At 41.4% G+C, this 18,245-nt stretch overlaps 1 protein-coding gene across 3 annotated transcripts in view; it reads left to right on the top strand.

Annotated features, from left to right (window-relative positions):
• The first annotated feature begins 1,191 nt into the window (after window positions 1–1,191).
• The window catches only part of KLF3 (KLF transcription factor 3), a 33,200-nt gene continuing 16,146 nt past the window's right edge, over window positions 1,192–18,245 (top strand). Inside the window, exons 1-4 of one of the 3 annotated variants that reach the window (XM_073342286.1) lie at window positions 1,192–1,558; window positions 6,396–6,449; window positions 13,758–13,834; window positions 15,181–15,271. In XM_073342286.1, the coding sequence (XP_073198387.1) occupies window positions 15,215–15,271 (57 nt within the window). In that variant the 5' untranslated portion in view covers window positions 1,192–1,558; window positions 6,396–6,449; window positions 13,758–13,834; window positions 15,181–15,214. The remainder of the gene's footprint in view (window positions 1,559–6,395; window positions 6,450–13,757; window positions 13,835–15,180; window positions 15,272–18,245) is intronic. The other 2 variants (XM_073342285.1, XM_073342287.1) reach the window with 2 other exon arrangements.

Below are 18,245 nucleotides of genomic sequence, written 5' to 3'. Positions count from 1 at the left end.
AGCCCACCAGTGTTACTAAGGGCCAGATTCTGACACCCTTATTAAGGCTGGGTAGCACGTGAGGCCACACATTGTTCCACTGACCTTAATGGGACTGTTTGTGGCGTAAGAGTTTCAGAACTTGGCCCTAAATAAATAACAATAACAGTCTTGTTGTTAAAGGACGGTACTAGAAGTCAGGAGATGTGAGTTTTATTTCTCACAGTTTCCCACTTAAGGGTCAGAGTATATGCTGACAGCAGTCTAAATCCAGAGTCACTCCTTTGACTTTAAGATTTACATTGGTGTGCCCAAGAGCATAATTCAGGACTTCTTGTGTTGCCTTGACCTGGTCACTTTGACCAAACCCATTAAGTACCTAAAGTTAGACACTTATAAGAAGTTGGCTCAGTTGTTGAGCACATAACGCTGGTGTATCAGAGAGCAGAACTCAGCCCCAATGGTATTTGAAGGAACTGTTTTCAGAACTCAGCCCCAATGGTATTTGAAGGAACTGTTTTCAGAACTCAGCCCCAATGGTATTTGAAGGAACTGTTTTCTTTGTTTCCCCTTTTTATTTAATAGCAATGAGTCTACACTTCGTGTCTGTTTCATGCATGCGATGCCCCTGTCCTCTAACTCGGAGCCACAGAGGAGCAGTCCTAAAAACAGCCCCACACAGGGCCTGTGGGTGCACCCACGTTACATGGAATATGAGTCCCCAAGCCAATGGCAGCTAAGGGAAGGGTCCGCCCCCAGGCAGCAGCACAAGCAGCCCGGCCAGAGGAGCCCTGCCCCACGCCGGCTGCCGCTCCGCCACCCGTGCCCCAGCCGACCGGTCCCGTGCCCTGCCGCAGCGCCAGGCGCCTTGCAAAGGGCGGCAGAGTCGGGGTCCGTGGGCGGCTGGGTGCCGGTCCCTTTGCCCAGCCCGTGTTTGTGAAGCCAGCTCCGCGGCAGCCCGCCCCTGAGCGCCTCCCTTCCTGCTGCCCCGGGGGCGCTGCGCCGCGCGGTTGTTTGGCTGCTGCCGCAGCTTTGCTGCTCGGGCGGCCAGGGGGTGTAGTTGGCGCCGGGTGCCAGGCGCACGCCTCTGCCTGACACGCAGCGAGGGAGAGGCGGAGGAGCAGCTGGAAGGGCCGGTCGGGCGGCGGCTCCGCGGTGGTGCTGGGGATAATTAGTGTCTGTGAGTCTGTCTGCCTCCGGGGGGCAGGGCGGGGGAGGCAGTGCGTGCCTGGCTGGGTGTGTGCGAGCCGGTGACTCGTCCCGGCCCCTCCAGCGCAGCCTCCACCCAGCGGGCTGGGAGCCGCCCTGGCCGCGCTCCCCTCCCTGACCCTCCCCTTACCCCGCCGGCCAAGGGAGCCTGGCAGAGCGAGCGGCGCCGGCGTCATGTGACAGCGGAGACTAGTGCCAGGAGCCCGGGCGAGCCGAGCGAGCGCCCTCCCCTCGCCCAGAGACGCACGGCCACCGCGGAGCGCACAGCCTCAGCCGCAGGGAGCCGGGAGGCGGGCCGGGTGCTTTGCTCTGTTTCACAGCCCCCATCGCAGGGCTTCGGGCGGCGGCGGAGGCCCCCTGCTTGCTGAGGGTGAGCGCGGGGAGCGGAGTGGGGTTATTCCTCGCGTCTGACTGCAACGTGCCAAAGTTTCCAGCTGCTGGAAGAAGTCCGGGGGGGGGGGGGATTCAGCGTTGGGGTGACCTGGGGGCATGCAAAGCTGCGAGCCCGCTGAGGCTCCGGAGGGAGCGGGCTGCTCTGGGGGCCAGGGCTGCGCCCGCGGACTGTCCCGGCGGCCTGATGCGCCCTAACTTCTGCGAAAGTTGTTCGGGGGAGAACGTATGTTTCTATCTCCAACTCCTGTGGCGCTTTATTATGCGTTTCTGCACAGGGCGGAAGGAGGGGTTACCAACTCCGATGATACTTTGTCTCTTTCTGGGAAGAGGGGACAGAAGGTCACGTGTGTGTGTGCAGGGGGGCGAGTAGGGTTGTTTTCTGCAGATGTTTCCATCCCCAGCTTCTGTGATTGCTGCAAAGCTTGCAAGAGAGGGTGGGACAAAATAGAGGGGTCTGCTCTGGTGTGTGTGCTTTCCTCTGTCTTACTGGCTTTTACAGAGATTGGGTAAGAAAAATCACACACCTGGTGTGGCCTTGGCTCGGCTCTCTGGGTGCTGATCCCAAGGCGTGTATGTTTGCTCCATTGTCTCAATAGGAAAGGGAGTCCCTTTCTTTCCGGCTCTTGACTGGGGCAATATGAGAAGTTCTCTTGGGCTCCTACTACTCAGTAGCAGTTGTTTCACCCGCAGAGCATCTTTTGGCAGATGGGGGACTGCAGTACAATAGACAAGTCTACAATTTAAAATGTCAGCAGAGCTTGCTAATGCTATTAAAGTACAAAATTGAGTTGGACAGTGTAATGGGTTCATTCACTTCTGTTGGATTATAAACGTTTGTCTTCTGTTGGGAGTAAAAACAGTGAAGAGGTTTGGGGTTTTTTGTTTGGGTTTTTTAAATAGTACGCTATCACTAGTACATTATGGTTAGGGTCATAGCACTGTGGAATAGTTTAATGGCCAAATTTAACCCTGGTATAACTCGACTGATTGTGGTGGAGTTACACCAGGGATAAAATTAGTCCTCAAATGTTTTTTTTAAAAAATTAACATATCTAGTCTTATTTAACACTTTTCTAGGAAAGAGTTAAAATCTCTAATATTTATGATAGCTCTGACACTTAAAATATAAAGTAACTTTTATAGGGAATTGGGATTGACATCCATAATTGACTCCCTGCCTATATGAATGTTGTTTTTACTACACTTAAATGGGAATAGGAATATTTATCTTCAATCTTTGTCAGATGTAAGATTTCAAACAGAAGTGTTATAGCGGGTGGGAGAGTGAAGAGGAGGGGAAGGCGAGGGGATGGACTAGAGAAAGAAGTTCTTTAAGACCCCATGTTGAAATCCTACAAAAGTAGCACAAAATCAGGAGTACTGTAATAACCAGTTTAGAATTGTTCAAGTTGTCATTCTTTTTAACTCAGAAATTCTTTGATGAAATCAATTTCTTTATCCATCCTGATTCAGTTTTACTGTACCTGCATTGTTTGCTTGTGCTCTGCCTCTATATAGTGGCCCTTTGAAAACTCAGGAAGTGTCACAATTCACAGGGCTCATCTTTGAATGAGGGACTTTGTGGTTTTGGTTTTATTGAAATTTATGTCCATAAATGTTCTTTAATCTGTATTGAAAACAAAGAATACAGTTGCTGCTCACGCATGTATTTTTTCCATAGAATAGTTTTAAGATGTGCTCTCTTGGTTGTTGTATAAGGAACTTCTTTTATGAGAGGAACCACATCTGGATTTGATAATCCTGTCTGACCCTGGGGACACTTACTTCAAACTAACTTTATCCCTTGTGCTTTAAAATGTATGATTTAGTTTGATAGCACTAATATTTTCAAATACAAGAGTCTGCAGCAGAGTTTAGTTGAGTGGCATACTTTCCTTTTATCCAAGCAGGTAAATATGTTTTGCCTACAGTGGTTAATGTATAATAGTAGGTAAAGCCTGGAGTTGGGAGGTGGGTGGAGAAAGAAGATATAAAATGGTCCTTTCCTTTTATGAGGAAACTGTAATGTTGTCAGGATATAACAGTTATGAGAGTGCCCTTCAATATTAAGAAAATACACTACATCTACACAACAGCTATAGTATCAGTCAAAACCACAAGTGAGACAAGGTGGGTGAGAACCATATTACCCACCTTGCCTCTAATATCCTGAGACCAACATGACTACAGCACTACAAAACAAAAGTGTTCAGGTAAGTAAAGTTGTAAAAGTGAATTAAGTCAGTTGAAAGTGCTCAGATACTACAGTGATGAGGGGCTAAGCAAGTACCTAGATATTTTCTTCATATTTAACATTTGGAAAAGTAAGTATAAAAAGTAAGAAACTGGTAATATAACTATAGAATGTACAACCATACACTGTTGTGTAGATTCTTCTGTAACTAGTTGTAATCTCATGTACTTCTGAAACTGCAGTTACTAAAATGAAATGTACAGTGGTTGCTGTCATTACTAGGATGCTAATCCACATAACTTGCAGTAACACATTCCCATGTCTGATAATATCTGGTACAGCAGCTGTCCGACCCACCGTGCGGAACTAGTTCAAAGCATGTTGTAAAAGGAAGAATAGTGAAGTAGTTGTTTTGAATGAAACCAAGTATAAACTTATTCTGATACATTTCATGAAGATGAGGTATGCTTTCTCACCTGCATAGCTCATTCTCAGTATGTTTTCTTCTTTAAACAGCTTGATGGTTTTAGTGTGATGTGTATTAGTGATTTGTCAAAAATAAAAAAAAAAATTGTGGTTAACTGGTTCTACAGTTAAAATCTCATTCTATAAGTGTAACCAAAGCCAAAGTACAGAAAAGTGAAAATTAGTGTGGTTTGTTATTAGTATGTGTTTTAGTAGAGTGAGTCTTTAATAACTCTTGAAATTTAAGTTCTGTCATCAGTGCACTAAGAAGAGCTCTGTGTACACTTGAAAGCTTGTCTATCTCACCAACAGAAGTTGGTCCAATAAAAGATAGTACCTCACACATCTTGTCTCTCTAATATCCTGGGACCAACAGATACAGCAACACTGCATGCATTAAATTATGTCAGTCTTCAGCTGTCAAACCATCCTGAATTTTTGCAGTGGGAAAATAGCTAATTTTTAAAATAGGCTGTACTTCAAAAATTAATTCTTGTAACAACTCGATCACTCAGTTTTTCTCTTTGAAGAAGATAATTTTAGGCTAAGAGTTAGCTGTATGGTGTTATATAAAATTCAGCCTGTAGTTAAACATTAGCAGTTTAGAGGCAAAAAGAAATCCAAGGGAAGGCTGAGGTTAATTATCATGACCTGTGGTGTCTAAAATCACATGTCTTCCTCCGTTAAGTGTAGATATTTGCTTGTTTGTAGGGCAGGTCTCCTGTATAAAGACAGTGTTTGTATTCACACCCAATGAACAAACACCTCCACCCACTGTTGTTGTTTAAAAAACTCCAGCTGCTCATGAATATAGGGTCAGAGAGGGCCGTCTAAATGTTTCTCTGTGATTTCTCTCCAGCACAGCCAGCAGAGCTGTTTCCTGTTCTTTGTTTCAAGGCTGGGGTTTGCGTCATACATTCCAAGTGGCATATGTGTGCTCTTTCCTGTTGCAGGCTGTTTTTTTAGTAGACCAGTAGCCCGGTCCAGGCCCCTTGTCACTGCCCTGCAACTCCCAGTCCCCACCCAGTGAGTTATCATGTCTCTACACACTCGTGATTGCTTAAGATGCCTGTGTTATGTCAGCATGAGAAGTCTGAGTTAACCTTTTAACACACACCCTCTACTCCAGTATATTTACATGGGTGAATAATGAGTTTCATTCCCTTTTCTAAAAACCTATGTTTGACTCTCAAAAAAATTGAGTCTGATTTCTCCTCTCACCTGTGCCAATGTAAGTCTGGAATAATTCCATTAAACTCAATGGAGTTGCTGCAAGTGAGAAGAGAATCCAGCCCTATATATTAATTTCTGTGAAAACCTATTGGCTTCTTTCCATATCTGTTCTGAAGATACCACCGTGATCATTTTCTGTTCCAGTTTTGATCAAGATTAGAATTGTACCATTTTCCTGAAGGGAGGAAATATCGTACTATTACCTGAATTCAAGGATCCATACTCTTCCAGATTTAATGCAGGAAAATGAGACACTAACAACTTTCTTTGGATTAAATGGGTATGGCAGTCCTATATTTTGCTAAACTCTGAGCACTTTTTGAAGGAGTAAAGTACATGGTTTTTTTTCTACTTTGATATCAGATTTTTTTTTCTTTTGTCTGCTGTGGACCGACAGAGAGAAACATCAAGAGGAAATTCAAAAAGAGGACATAAGAAATCTTTCTGTTACTCTCCATCTGACTGTAGAAGAACTAAGGACCTGAGCCAAAGCTCATTGAAATTGATAGAAAGATTCCCATTGACTTCAAAGGGCTTTGGATCAGGCCCTAAATGAATGAGAAATTACATGAAAATAGGAGATGGACAGTCTTTCTCTCTCACTTATGTTTGAAAAAATACACGTTTTCTTGCACGCACACAGAAATGTTTCCATCTTTAAATATGTCCTTTTTATTTAATTTGTTTTTCAAATTTTTCTTCTGCTGCTGCTGGCTTTTAGATGTTAAACTTTAAAAGGGGGGAAGTTTATATTGAACACACTTGCAATATTTTTTTCAAAAAGCATAATAGGACTTAGAGACACTTGCAGTGAACACGGATAACTAAATTTTAACTATATCTAAATTATAAGTAGCAACACGCTGAAATGCACATATACTATATATGGATACTTACATTATTTTGCTTTTTGTCTCTTCAGAAATACAAATTGTAAGAAAAGTATTTCAGGTGAACACATAAGCTAATAATTTTGGTAAGTTGTATTTTTAATTTTATTTCCTCTATTTCAGGGATTTTTACTTTTGTTCTTTTACTGCTATTAGAAAATTATGTACAGTATGTTGTCATTGCACAGTGAATAAATATTGTAATTTAGCTACTAGTTAAACTGTACAGGATTTGAGCCTCTGTCATATTTCATCTTTTCTCCCTGGATCAGCAAAAGGTGCTGAACTAGTAGTTTAGTGCTGGGAACCAGTGTGTAAGTATAGTAAATTTTGCTAGTCACAACTTTCTGTAGTCAAGTTTCTATAAAATCTGAAACTGAGCTTCATATTACAACAACATTCTGCATTTTGTAGAACAAGTTTTTTAAATTAACTGACACAGCTAGCAGGAGGTCCTTTCAAAAATAAAACTCTTCTATGCAGCCAGTGTTGAAGCTTTGTGTTTTCATTCCAAGGCTAGTTGCCTCCAATCCACAATGTGAAGTTTGGCAGAGCTAGTTTAGGAACAGATTTAACCCTTCACTTTTAACGTTTTATCTAATGCCAAGGTTTCCTTTTAGGGGTTTAATAGCCATTGTTGATCTGTCCCAAGGGAAACTAGTATAAGTGTGTGTTAGCTAAATAGAAAGATAAAGCTCTAACAGATTTAAAATACTAAAGTAAGCCATCATGGAAAGAGATGGGGGGGTGGAGAGGTTGCTAACAAACTTTGGTACACGAAAGACTGACAAAACCTCCACACTTAGAGTCCAAGTTTATTTAGGTTTCAGAGTAGCAGCCGTGTTAGTCTGTATTCGCAAAAAGAAAAGGAGTACTTGTGGCACCTTAGAGATTAACACATGCGTCCGATGAAGTGAGCTGTAGCTCACGAAAGCTTATGCTCAAATAAATTTGTTAGTCTCTAAGGTGCCACAAGTCCTCCTTTTCTCTTTGCAAGTTTATTTAATCATTCTTCCATTGCCACCATCCACTTTCTCTCTCTTCATTTCCCTAGATACACACACACACATGCTCATGGACATTTCTTTCCTATTTTCAAATCTTCATTGAAATTAAGAGTATAAACTATTATTTGTTAATGTACTTTTCATCACTTAATAGTTAGAGATTTTTAGCTCTGCCCCATGTGGTCAAAGGTGTAAAAATCTGTCTGGAATATGTTTGAGAAAGTAACAGAGCAGACTTGTACCTTAATATTTGAGGATGATATTTTGTATCCTGATGTTGACTTTATTTTTTTTTTTTAGACACTCAGCCTGATTTTCAGGTCCTGATTTCTATGCATGTAAAATTAGCTTTGAGGTCTGTCACGCTCTTTCTGTCTCTCTCTTTCCCAGCCAGTCTTCCCGAATAGAACAAAGGCTACTTTTAGTCTTCCTTTCAAATTCTCTTTAAAATTAACTTTTTATTTTTATTTTTTAAAAAAGGTTCAGTTTGGAAGGGAAAAATTGTCATACCATTCTGCATACTTCACTTGTTTTCAGAGGCCTGATCTGTTCTCTTTACTAAACTATTTCTCCTTGTAAGCAGTAGCTTGAGACAGGAAACCAGACAGCAGTCTGCCCTGATAAGGGAGAGTATTGTATGCAGTATTGTCTAAGGTGGTGGCTAAAGATCTTTTCTGTATCTTTCTTCTTTAGGGCCAATAGATATAAAATAGGAATTGCATAAAGTTGTATGGATGCAAAGTTTGTTTTCCTCAGTGGAAACTTCAAACTCAAAAAACAAATACCTTTTATGAATACCCTTAGAAACTGTTTTCTAAGATTTCTTTTTTAATATGGGGAAAATGTGTTTTTCACCCATACTGCTGTGGAGTGTGCATAACAGCATAGCTGTATATTTCAGTGAAATACGGACTAGTCTGCTACATGTGGAGTGACCAGATGTCCCAATTTTATAGGGACAGTCCTGATTTTTGGGTCTTTTTCTTAAATCGGCTCCTATTACCCTCCACCTCCTGTCCCGATTTTTCACACTTGCTGTCTGGTCACCCTAGCTACATAGCTTCTGACAAATTAATATGTTAAAGTAAAAAGAAAAGGAGGACTTGTGGCACCTTAGAGACTAACCAATTTATTAGAGCATAAGCTTTCGTGAGCTACAGCTCTTGCTCTAATAAATTGGTTAGTCTCTAAGGTGCCACAAGTCCTCCTTTTCTTTTTGCGAATACAGACTAACACGGCTGTTACTCTGAAACCTATGTTAAAGTAGTTCTAGATCAAACAAAGTGATTTCTAATAATGGGAAGGTTGTGTTGTGCATTTTCTGTATCTCAGTACTGTACTAGCATGTTTCAGGAGTTATTCCAATTCCCATTAGAAATCCACTGGGTTTTTTATTTTTTTTTAAAAAAAGGCTACCCATTAGCAGAAATTCTCTTGTTGCACAGCCAATTCCTTATAACTTTCCCCAGCATGGCTCTTTGTGGGCCAAACTCCTTTAATCCTTTCCCCAGCAGTGCTGTCTCTGGATCTCAGTCTCCACTTAAAAGTTTGGTTGACATAGCTACATAAGTCAGGGATGTGAAAAAACCACACCCATGACCGACATAGGTATGCTGACTTAAACCCCATTGTAGACACAGCTGTGTTGATGGAAGAATGCTTCCATTGATGTAGCCACCATCGTTGGGGGTGGGGATGATGTTCCCACACTGGCTGAAAAACCCCTTCCATCCATGTAGGCTGTATCTATGCTACGGGTTTACACAGACATAGCTATGGACATGTAGCTACGCCAGTATAGCCTCTGTAGTGCAGACACACCCTGGATTTTCACTCTTCTCACTCTTATTCTCTCTGACTGAGTCTAATGGCTAATCTAAATTTGAGATTTTCTGTGGCTGGTGCTATTTTGGAGCTTGATGAGGGAAAGCATTTAAAGCACATGCTTACTTCCCATGGATGTCCGAGTACGTTCTTGTGTATTTTGCTGATCCAAGGCCTTGAGGAGCAACTACTACTACTATGAGTACAAAGAAATCTTGGTGCCAGCTGTGGAGGGGATTTCCTTTACCCCTTCCAAGAAATCCTGTAAGTTCAACAGAGGAGAACCAGTTTCTGCTATCTTTTAAGGCTCCATTGAAGATTATTTCTCATTCGGTCTCAGAAAGCTTCCCTGGCCTTTGGATATCATCAGTATAGTTCTTTCAATATTATCACTTCTCCTTAATATTGGAGGGGAAGTTTAGCGTGAGATTCATGAAAGAAGAGAGAGTTTCAGATCATGAGAATTGGTTCTAAAGAGGCATGACTGCAAAACCGTGGGCACTTGATTCAAGTTGCCTTGTAGATACATTACTGCAAAAGCTGCAGTGGTGGGCACTAATGCAGTGTTGATTTCGTGGCAATCATTAAGTTACTTTGTAATTATACCAATAATACTTAGCAGTTTCTAAACAATTATTGATCCTCACACAGCAATAGGATGGCATCTACTGTTGCCCCCTGACACAAAAACTGAAAAAACAAGCTTTGTGCGGGGTACTGTGCAGAGGATGGGAGGGGCAGAATCTGTTCTCACCACCCCTAGCCATTGTGCGGATCAGATCATTGATCACCACTATTCCAGATATTTAACTAGAACATAGGGCCAAAGCCCTTGTGCATCTCTCTTGGGGGTTTGTAACTGCTGGATCTGTGTGGCTAAGACCAGCCCCCAACCCAAAACCACCTCCCCTCACAGAAAGCTATATGGTGCTTGTGGACCAATGTGTGGGTATGCAGAGCCCCTCTGTGTTTTGTGGCTGCCCTCCACCTCCACTTGTGTTCAAGTGGTATAATGCTGTGGCTGCTATGCCCATGGGCGAATCTCATCCAGAGTAAACAGTCTGTACAAATCCTTATTGCTGGAACACATGTTAAGTACTCTTATTCGCATTAAACCATACATGTCAAGAAGTTAAAACGGAGAAGTCTCTGATGTTGACAAGAAAATTAACTATTTTGATCATAAAAATTTCTTTCAGAAGAGATGGAGCACTGAATATTGGATAGGATTTAAACATAGTGTTTTCCTTTAGCAAAGGGCAGGGGGTTGTCTTTTTCTTACCTGCTGTCTTTTCGCTTGGCTTTAGCTGTGAAATTGTTGAGGGACTTTGCTTGGACTTTATCTTTGCACCTGTCCTTATTTACATACAAAAATGAATTGCTTGGCTTGTCTTTTAGAAATACAGGGTGTGAGCAGAATCTTATCAAAAGCCATGTCCTGTTTGGACAAGTTGGACTGCCTTGGCAAAGATCCATAGGGTGGAGTGAATGGGAGGAGGCAGGAAAGTAAAACTGGGTGGCTTGTTAGCAAAGAGAGAGAGAGAGGGTGGAATGTTTGCCTACTGCATTGCAGTTAATTATTTAGTTTCAGATTACATACAGCATAAATTCTTTTACCCACATAAAAGCACTTCAATGCAAAATAGCTCATCTAATTTGAGAAAGATAAAGACTACTCTTCTGATTTTTATTTATTTATTTATTTTTAATATGGTTTGTGTGAATTTTATGCTTTCTCCTTGCTTTGCTGTCTGGAGGGTGCCGCAGGTACTTGAGAGGATACTTTAGTTTTCTATAAATTATTCTTATTTACTAAACAAGCTGTGGGCTGTGAAACAAGTATGTTATGAAATCAGTGTGTAGGCAGATCCCTACTATTCTTCACACCTTATGTTTGAAACAAATAAGGCAGTCTCCCACTGCTTCTCAAACATTTAATAGCAGGGGAGTATAGTGAGATCTCATATACCTACATATGTATGATTTTTACAAGTATACTACAAAAACTTTACTATAAAATATTATCATAAATAACAAAATCCAATTTTTTTGTTTACTTGAAATAAATTCAGGCTTTGCAACCAGTGTGTCTTTCTTCCATTCAAGCATTGTTCTTTTAAATACAAAGACCATTGTTCCATGCGTTTATTTTCACCCTTAGAGTTTATCCCAGAATGACAATTTCATAAGTGTCAGACCTTCAGCTGGAGTAAACTGATTCCAGTGGAGATACACCATATTACACCAGCTGAAAATACAGACATATAACGCAGCCTTGCAGGACCAAAAGATCATGCATAATGTATTGCCCTCTGTCCAAAATCAGCCTCTCTTACTATTTAGGTAGAAATAGTACAGTAAAAGAACAGTATAACACATTAAAGGGACACTCAACTTATATACTATGATACAGCAATAAAAGTAAAAATTTTAACTACTACTTTAGATGACTATGAAAGACAAAATTTTTTACTTTTACTCTCTGCAAGACACTTTCTATTGTCACTTTCATTGTAACCTTTGTACAGTCAGTTAGCCCCTAATTCTGCAAATACATGTATGTAACTTTTACATATGTAAATTTAGGTGTATGCTAAGTGTTTACAGGATATGGGTCTTAGTCACTTTCTGTGATTTTCTGTGTGGATCTCTCATATAGCAGCAGTAGAGAAAAAAACAAACCTTAAAAATAGAAAAATGTGATTTTCAAAACTACAAAAAATGGCAGAGGGAACAGGTTGGGGGGCAAGGGAAGGTGTATTTATCTGAGACTACTAAGCTTTTTTTCCCCTTCAAGTGACTAGATTACAGGTTGATGGTGTCACTTCACCAAAACACATTTAAATTAAAAAATGGAAACCTGAAAGTCAATATTTACTAATTCTCTTACATATAAAGACTGGGATGCAGTGTAGGCTTCGGTTGTTTTTGCATTGTGGGATATCCTTTATCCATTCATGTATTGTTAAATGCATATATCTGTGTCTTTGGGAAGTCATGTATAGACAATGTTTCTTCACATGAAAGTGACTAGGAAAATGTAAATTGTCAGAAAATTATATGAAATGCTTAAAATCAGAAAAATATCTAATTTAAGTAATTCCCTGAAGTTGCAGGAAACATTGCATAATTGTTTTTTCAACTTTCTCACAGGCATTATTGACAAATGTACATAGACACATCCAAATTATAAAATTTCCTATCTTTCAAAGCTATTACTTCTAATTTAGACACAATTGGCAGTTTCTTTGAACTACTGTATCTGTTTCTCTTTTTCTCAACTTGGTTTAATCAGGCCCTTCCCATTTATCAGGATGATTATATTCATGTTTATATTCAGTGATGCTTTAGTTTGTTCTTTAGAAATCAAGCTTTGTTCATTTCAAGTACTTAGAAAGTATACTGTTGTAGTATTTTCCATAAATTGCTAAGCTTTGCCCTTGATTTATAAAATAAATCCCTGGTAGGCTTGAAACAATTCATTCTCTTTCTTTCTCTCACGTATCTCAGATTGTTTTCTCCAATGCGTACACGCTGACTATTGCATGATTGCTCATTAATGTAGAAGTGTTGGAATTGGTCTAATTTGGGGCATATATATTCTTGTGTCCCATTTAAACTGTTTGATTCATAAGAAAAAAATTCCAGACACAATTAAACCTTTTAATATATTAGTAAGCTTATACCCAGTGGAATTGTCTTGATGGAGGAGAGTAGCATTTTATTTGTTACAGATTTCTAGTGCCACCTACTGGATGTAGTTGAATTTGTTTAGTACTTAACATCAGTCTTTATATATACGGTGCAGAGACAAGGTGAGTGAGGTAATATCTTTTATTGGACCACCTTCTGTTGGTGAGAGAGACACTTTTGAGCTTACACAGAGCTCTTGAAGAGCTTGAAAGCTTGTCTCTCTCACCAACAGAAGTTGGTCCAATAAAAGATATTACCTCACCCACCTTGCCTCTCTTTTTTTTTTATTGTGGGACCAATACAGCTACAACACTGCATATACTATTATCACTACAAAAGGGTTGTTTTTTTGTTTATTTGTTTGTTTCTCTCCTGCTGGTAATAGCTCAGCTTACTTGATCACTCTTGTTACAGTGTGTATGGTAACACCCATTGTTTCATGTTCTCTGTGTATATAAAATTGCCCCACTGTATTTTCCACTGCATGTATCCGATGAAGTGAGCTGTAGCTCACTAAAGCTTATGCTCAGATAAATTTGTTAGTTTCTAAGGTGCCACAAGTACTCCTTTTTGCGAATACAGACTAACACGGCTGCTACTCTGAAAACTGCATATACTGTACAGGACATACAACTTCACCATCCCAGACCAATTGTATCCCATACTCTCCTTGTTAACTGGAATACTCTGTCAGTCCTCCAGGCTGTACTCTGGAAGTGGCTCTGCCTTCTCATATAGGATATGTGCATTCTCAAAAATGATATTAAATGTTTTTTATAAAAACTTGTCAACTGGAACTTTTTAATATCTTTGAGTATTAACTTCCTTCACGTGTCTAAAATATTTGGCTCTACCGTGTATCCTCTCTAGTATTTCTCTGTCTCGCTCCAAAGGCTCCTGGTCCTCCCTGAAATCTTCCCATCCTTCCTCCACAATTGTCATCCTTGGTAAATGTGTAAATATGGTTATTACATGCGATAGTTAAGTTACTATAAATGAGATAGACTTGAAAATAGGCTTGAACAAGCTAACAAAGTAGATGGCTCCCTTTTTAAAGCAATCTGGGATACACAGAACACAATCTAAATTCTGAAATCTTGTTTTTAATAAGGAAACTCTTGGAAATGTACAGTTGTTTCAAAATAGTGGTTGAGTTGTCATAGTTCCTTTTGGTGAAATAGTCGAATTATCAGTTGTGATGTCTGATTGGGAGTCTGTCTATTGTACCTCTCCAAATTAGCTTTGTTTTTAATTTCTTCCTTGTGTGGAAGTAGGTGTCAAAGCACCAGAGTGTTACCAATATTGTCATCAGGCTTACTGACTGGAGACTAGCAAGTATTGGGCTGCCATCCTTCCTGAATCCGATTCAGATCCGTTCGTGTTCACTGTCTCTTCGGCTAAACAAAAAATTAATCTAGGTTTGCCAGGTGTCCGGTTTTTGACTGGAACGCCCAGTTGAAAAGGGACCCTGGCGGCTCCAGTTGGCACTGCCGACCGGGCTGTTAAAAGTCCAGTTGGCAGTGCAACAGGGGCCCATGGCTAAGGTAGGCTCCCTGCCTGCCCTAGCTCGGCGTGGCTCCCAGAAGTGGTCACCAGGTTCCTGCAGCCCTTAGACACATGGGTGGCCATGGAGGTTTCACACACTGCCCCTGCCCCGTGGGGCGGCTCCGCAGCTCCAATTGGCTGGGAACCGCGACTAATGGGAGCTGCTGGGGAAGTCTCTGTGGGTGTAAGGGCAGTGCACAGAGCCTCCCTGGCCACCCATGTGACTAGGGGCTGTAGGGACCCGGTGGCTGCTTCCCAGGAGCTGTGGTAAGCATCACTGGGACCCCATACCCCCCCTGCACCCCAACCCCCTGCTCCAGCCTAGAGTCCCCTCCCAGAGCCCACACCACCCTCAACACCTGAACCCCCCTGCCCCATCCTCGAGCCCCCTCATCTCTAGCCCCACCCCAGAGCCTGCACCCCCAGCCGTAGTCCTGCACCCCCAGCCGTAGTCCTCAGCCCAACCCCTGTTTGATACTTTTTGATCGATCATCCACTGGACTATGTCTAAATATATTCTGATCACAGGGTTTTACTGAAATTACAAAGTAACTTTTATATGCTACCACAAAACAGTTTTATTGTAATAGAATATTTGAAAACATAAAGCTTATCTCTAGATTTGGAAGAACTAAATCAAATACATCTAATCTTATGGACTAATGAGTTAAAAAAAATTTCAGAAATTTGATTCTAGCCATTCCTACAATTTAACTTGGTGGGTTTTTTTCCCCTCCCTGTAACGCAGGACTACACAGACATCAGAAAATTTCACTGAAAAGATGCTAATGTTTGACCCAGTCCCTATCAAGCAAGAAGCCATGGAACCTATTTCAGTGGTAAGTCTTCAAACATGTTATCACCCTGATTGCCATGTAGGGATTGCTTCTGCTGCCAATGAAATCAGTAGCAAAACTCCTGTGAACTTCACAGAGCCATGGCCTCCTCGGAGAACTGCTGTGAAATGGAATACCTGAGTAACAGCAATAGCTAAATTTGCACATTAGTAGCATCATTTTCTCTTTCTGGAGACAGTGCCATTAGTGTTGCTTACATTGGTCAGGATGCCAATGCCATGTTTACTTTTCATGGTGATATTTGAGACTTATCATGAGAGCTATGCAGAGGGAGGGAGGGGAAAAGAATAAACACCTTGCAGGGACATCTGGGCCCTAGGCAAGGAACTAAGGTTCGGCTAGGCTGTTTTGGGTGAGTCTGGTGCCATAGGCCTCTGCTTCCGTGTACTTGGAAAATAGTTGCAAAGGGAAAAATTTGGACTGTGTATTTTATGTGAAAGCTGGTAATGAGAAGCTTATAAAATTAGATCATCTCTGTTTTGGCTGTTGCTGTTCCTGCCAACAGTGGTTATACAAGACTTAAGGGTCAGTTTGAGGCCCTAGAAACAAAGTTGTCATGGATATTGTTGTTTGTAATATTTGGTAGAAAGCCTTTGAAAAGCAGCTTTCAGCGAAAAGTTTGCTGCCTTTACCAATTAAAAAATGTAAAAGGGACACTATCAATTTAAATCCAATTTTAAATACATTTATTTATGTTAGTTCCTAAAATACCTTTAGATTATTTAAACTACTTGAATTTTAGAAACACAATTTACTTTTTTGCTGTGTTGTTTACATTGCAGTCTTCTGAGCAGAGGCAGGGAAATGCCTGTTCGAACAGTGAGGAATAGGGAGTTAGTCAACAGACAAATACTATGGGCTGGTCTACACTACACAGTTAGGTCAAGGAAGCTTATGTTGCCCTAATTATGCCCATGTCAACACTACAGCCTTCCTCCCGCCGATGCAAGTACCCTACTACACCAACATAATAACTTCACCTCCACAAGAGATGTAAGGCTTATGTTGGTGTCATTAGGGCAACGCAGTGTCTATGTAGACACTGCGTTCCTGCCAGGCAGATAGAGCCCATCTGCCACCCGCTTCTGGGTTGGGGTGGAGAATGGACCCCACTCCTGGCTGGGAGCCAGGGGGAGAAGCCCTGGTGGCGTGAGCCTGAAATTGACATGGCTGCCTGGCTCCCGGTGTGGGGATGGTGGTGGGGGAAGAGGGGAGACTGGGTTCTCAGCTCCCCAAACTGCCTTTCTTAGGTTGGTGGAAGCACTCCTGGTGAGGGCGCGTACCACTGACCCAATGAGGGTGGTGTGGACATGCACCACCACAGTGGCTGTAAGTCAATCTAATAGGTCCACATACATTTCTAGTGTAGACATACCCTTTGAGTGTTTCTTTAGTTAAGTAATCCAGCCCAAGAGTGGGATGTTGCTCTTCCATGTGCCATTTGAAGATAAATTGTACTTTCCCTGTGCTGGGACTTCAAACTGTCCTGCAGATTACTTTCTGCCACCATTCTGGCCACCCATCACAGAGCTATTTTATTAAATATGCATGTTGTCCTTTTACTTACTGCATTAAATGAGTGTAGCTAGGAAAAGGAAATAATGTTGGGCCTGATTGTAGGTTCTCTCATAAGAAGGTACAAAGGAGGAATGAAAATTCAGTGAAGTTCCCCTCTCAGAGATTCCTCAGTTCCTCCTCAGGAGAGTAGAAATTTTTGAGTCTACCTCTATGGGCAAACTGGCAATTTAGTCCCCCAAACCCTTGAGAGCCTGGTCTTCCCAGCTGTCCCTGGTAGTGCAGCTCCCGTGGAGCTAGGCCATCAGGAACTACTTAGGCCTGGCCTACACTTAAAATATAGGTCAACATAGCTGCAGTGCTTGGGGATGTTAAAAATCCATATCCCTGAGTACCATCACTATGCTAACCTAGCCTCCAGAGTCGACATAGCTAGGTTGATGGAATAATGCAACAATTGCTCAGTGACGGAAAAACCCTTTCCATCTCTGTAGTCTGCATTTACACTGCAGGGTTACAGCAGCATAGCTACAGTTCCATAACTATGCTGAAGTGTAGACATGGCCTTAACAGACAGCTGGCTTGTAGCCCCCTTTAAAGAGCGTGGGGATCTCAATGTGAAGAGAGCATGGCAAGAAAAGTAGCATAGTGGCTAAGGGACTGTCTATCCTCCAGCTGTGTTGCTGTAGCATAGATGCTTCCTACATCAACAGAAGAGGGTTTTCCATCTATGTAGTTCATCCACCTCTCCAAGAGACAGTAGCTAGATTGATGGAAGAATTCTTTCATTGACCTAGCTATATCTACAACAGGGGTTAGGTCAAGTTTAACTACTGCACTCAGGGCCTAGCCCTGTAGCTAGGTTGATCTAATTTTTAAGTGTAGACCAGGCCTAAGCAAGCTAACTTTCTTAACCATCTCCCATGGGATTGGTAGCGGAAGAGCTATTGTCCATATTCTCAGAGGAGATGAGCATTCCATTAACTTCACTGGGAGCCAATAGTGCTCAGAGCCTTTAAAATCAGGCCTTATATGTGTTGTATCTGCTGCTTTGATAGCATTGTAAGAAATCAAACAAAATGAAACTATTAAAAATCATCAGTTATTTTAATAGCAAAACCAGATTAAAATATGTCAGAATGCACCATGTATTGTATATGCAAAATTATGTCAAAAACACCACTAGCTTATGACATTATGACAAGTTTGGGGTGGGGGAAGGAAACAAATTACAAAGTTTTAACACCAAAGCTTGTTTCAAGGTATGTGGTTTAAAGAATTAGCTACACTTCTCAGATGGTTAAAGCACGCACCCAAAGTATTTTGTCATCCTACTATTGGCCCATACGCTCAGTGGCATTGAATTATTGTGCACATTTTATTATATGAAGAAAACATTTAAATGATGGTATATAATAGATCTAGTTACAGTGTTATCTCA

The sequence above is a fragment of the Lepidochelys kempii genome, chromosome 4 (assembly GCF_965140265.1).
Source record: "Lepidochelys kempii isolate rLepKem1 chromosome 4, rLepKem1.hap2, whole genome shotgun sequence".
NCBI classification, from domain to species: domain Eukaryota; kingdom Metazoa; phylum Chordata; order Testudines; family Cheloniidae; genus Lepidochelys; species Lepidochelys kempii.
Note: the sequence above shows the minus strand (reverse complement) of the source record. Positions and strands in the feature narration are given on the sequence as shown.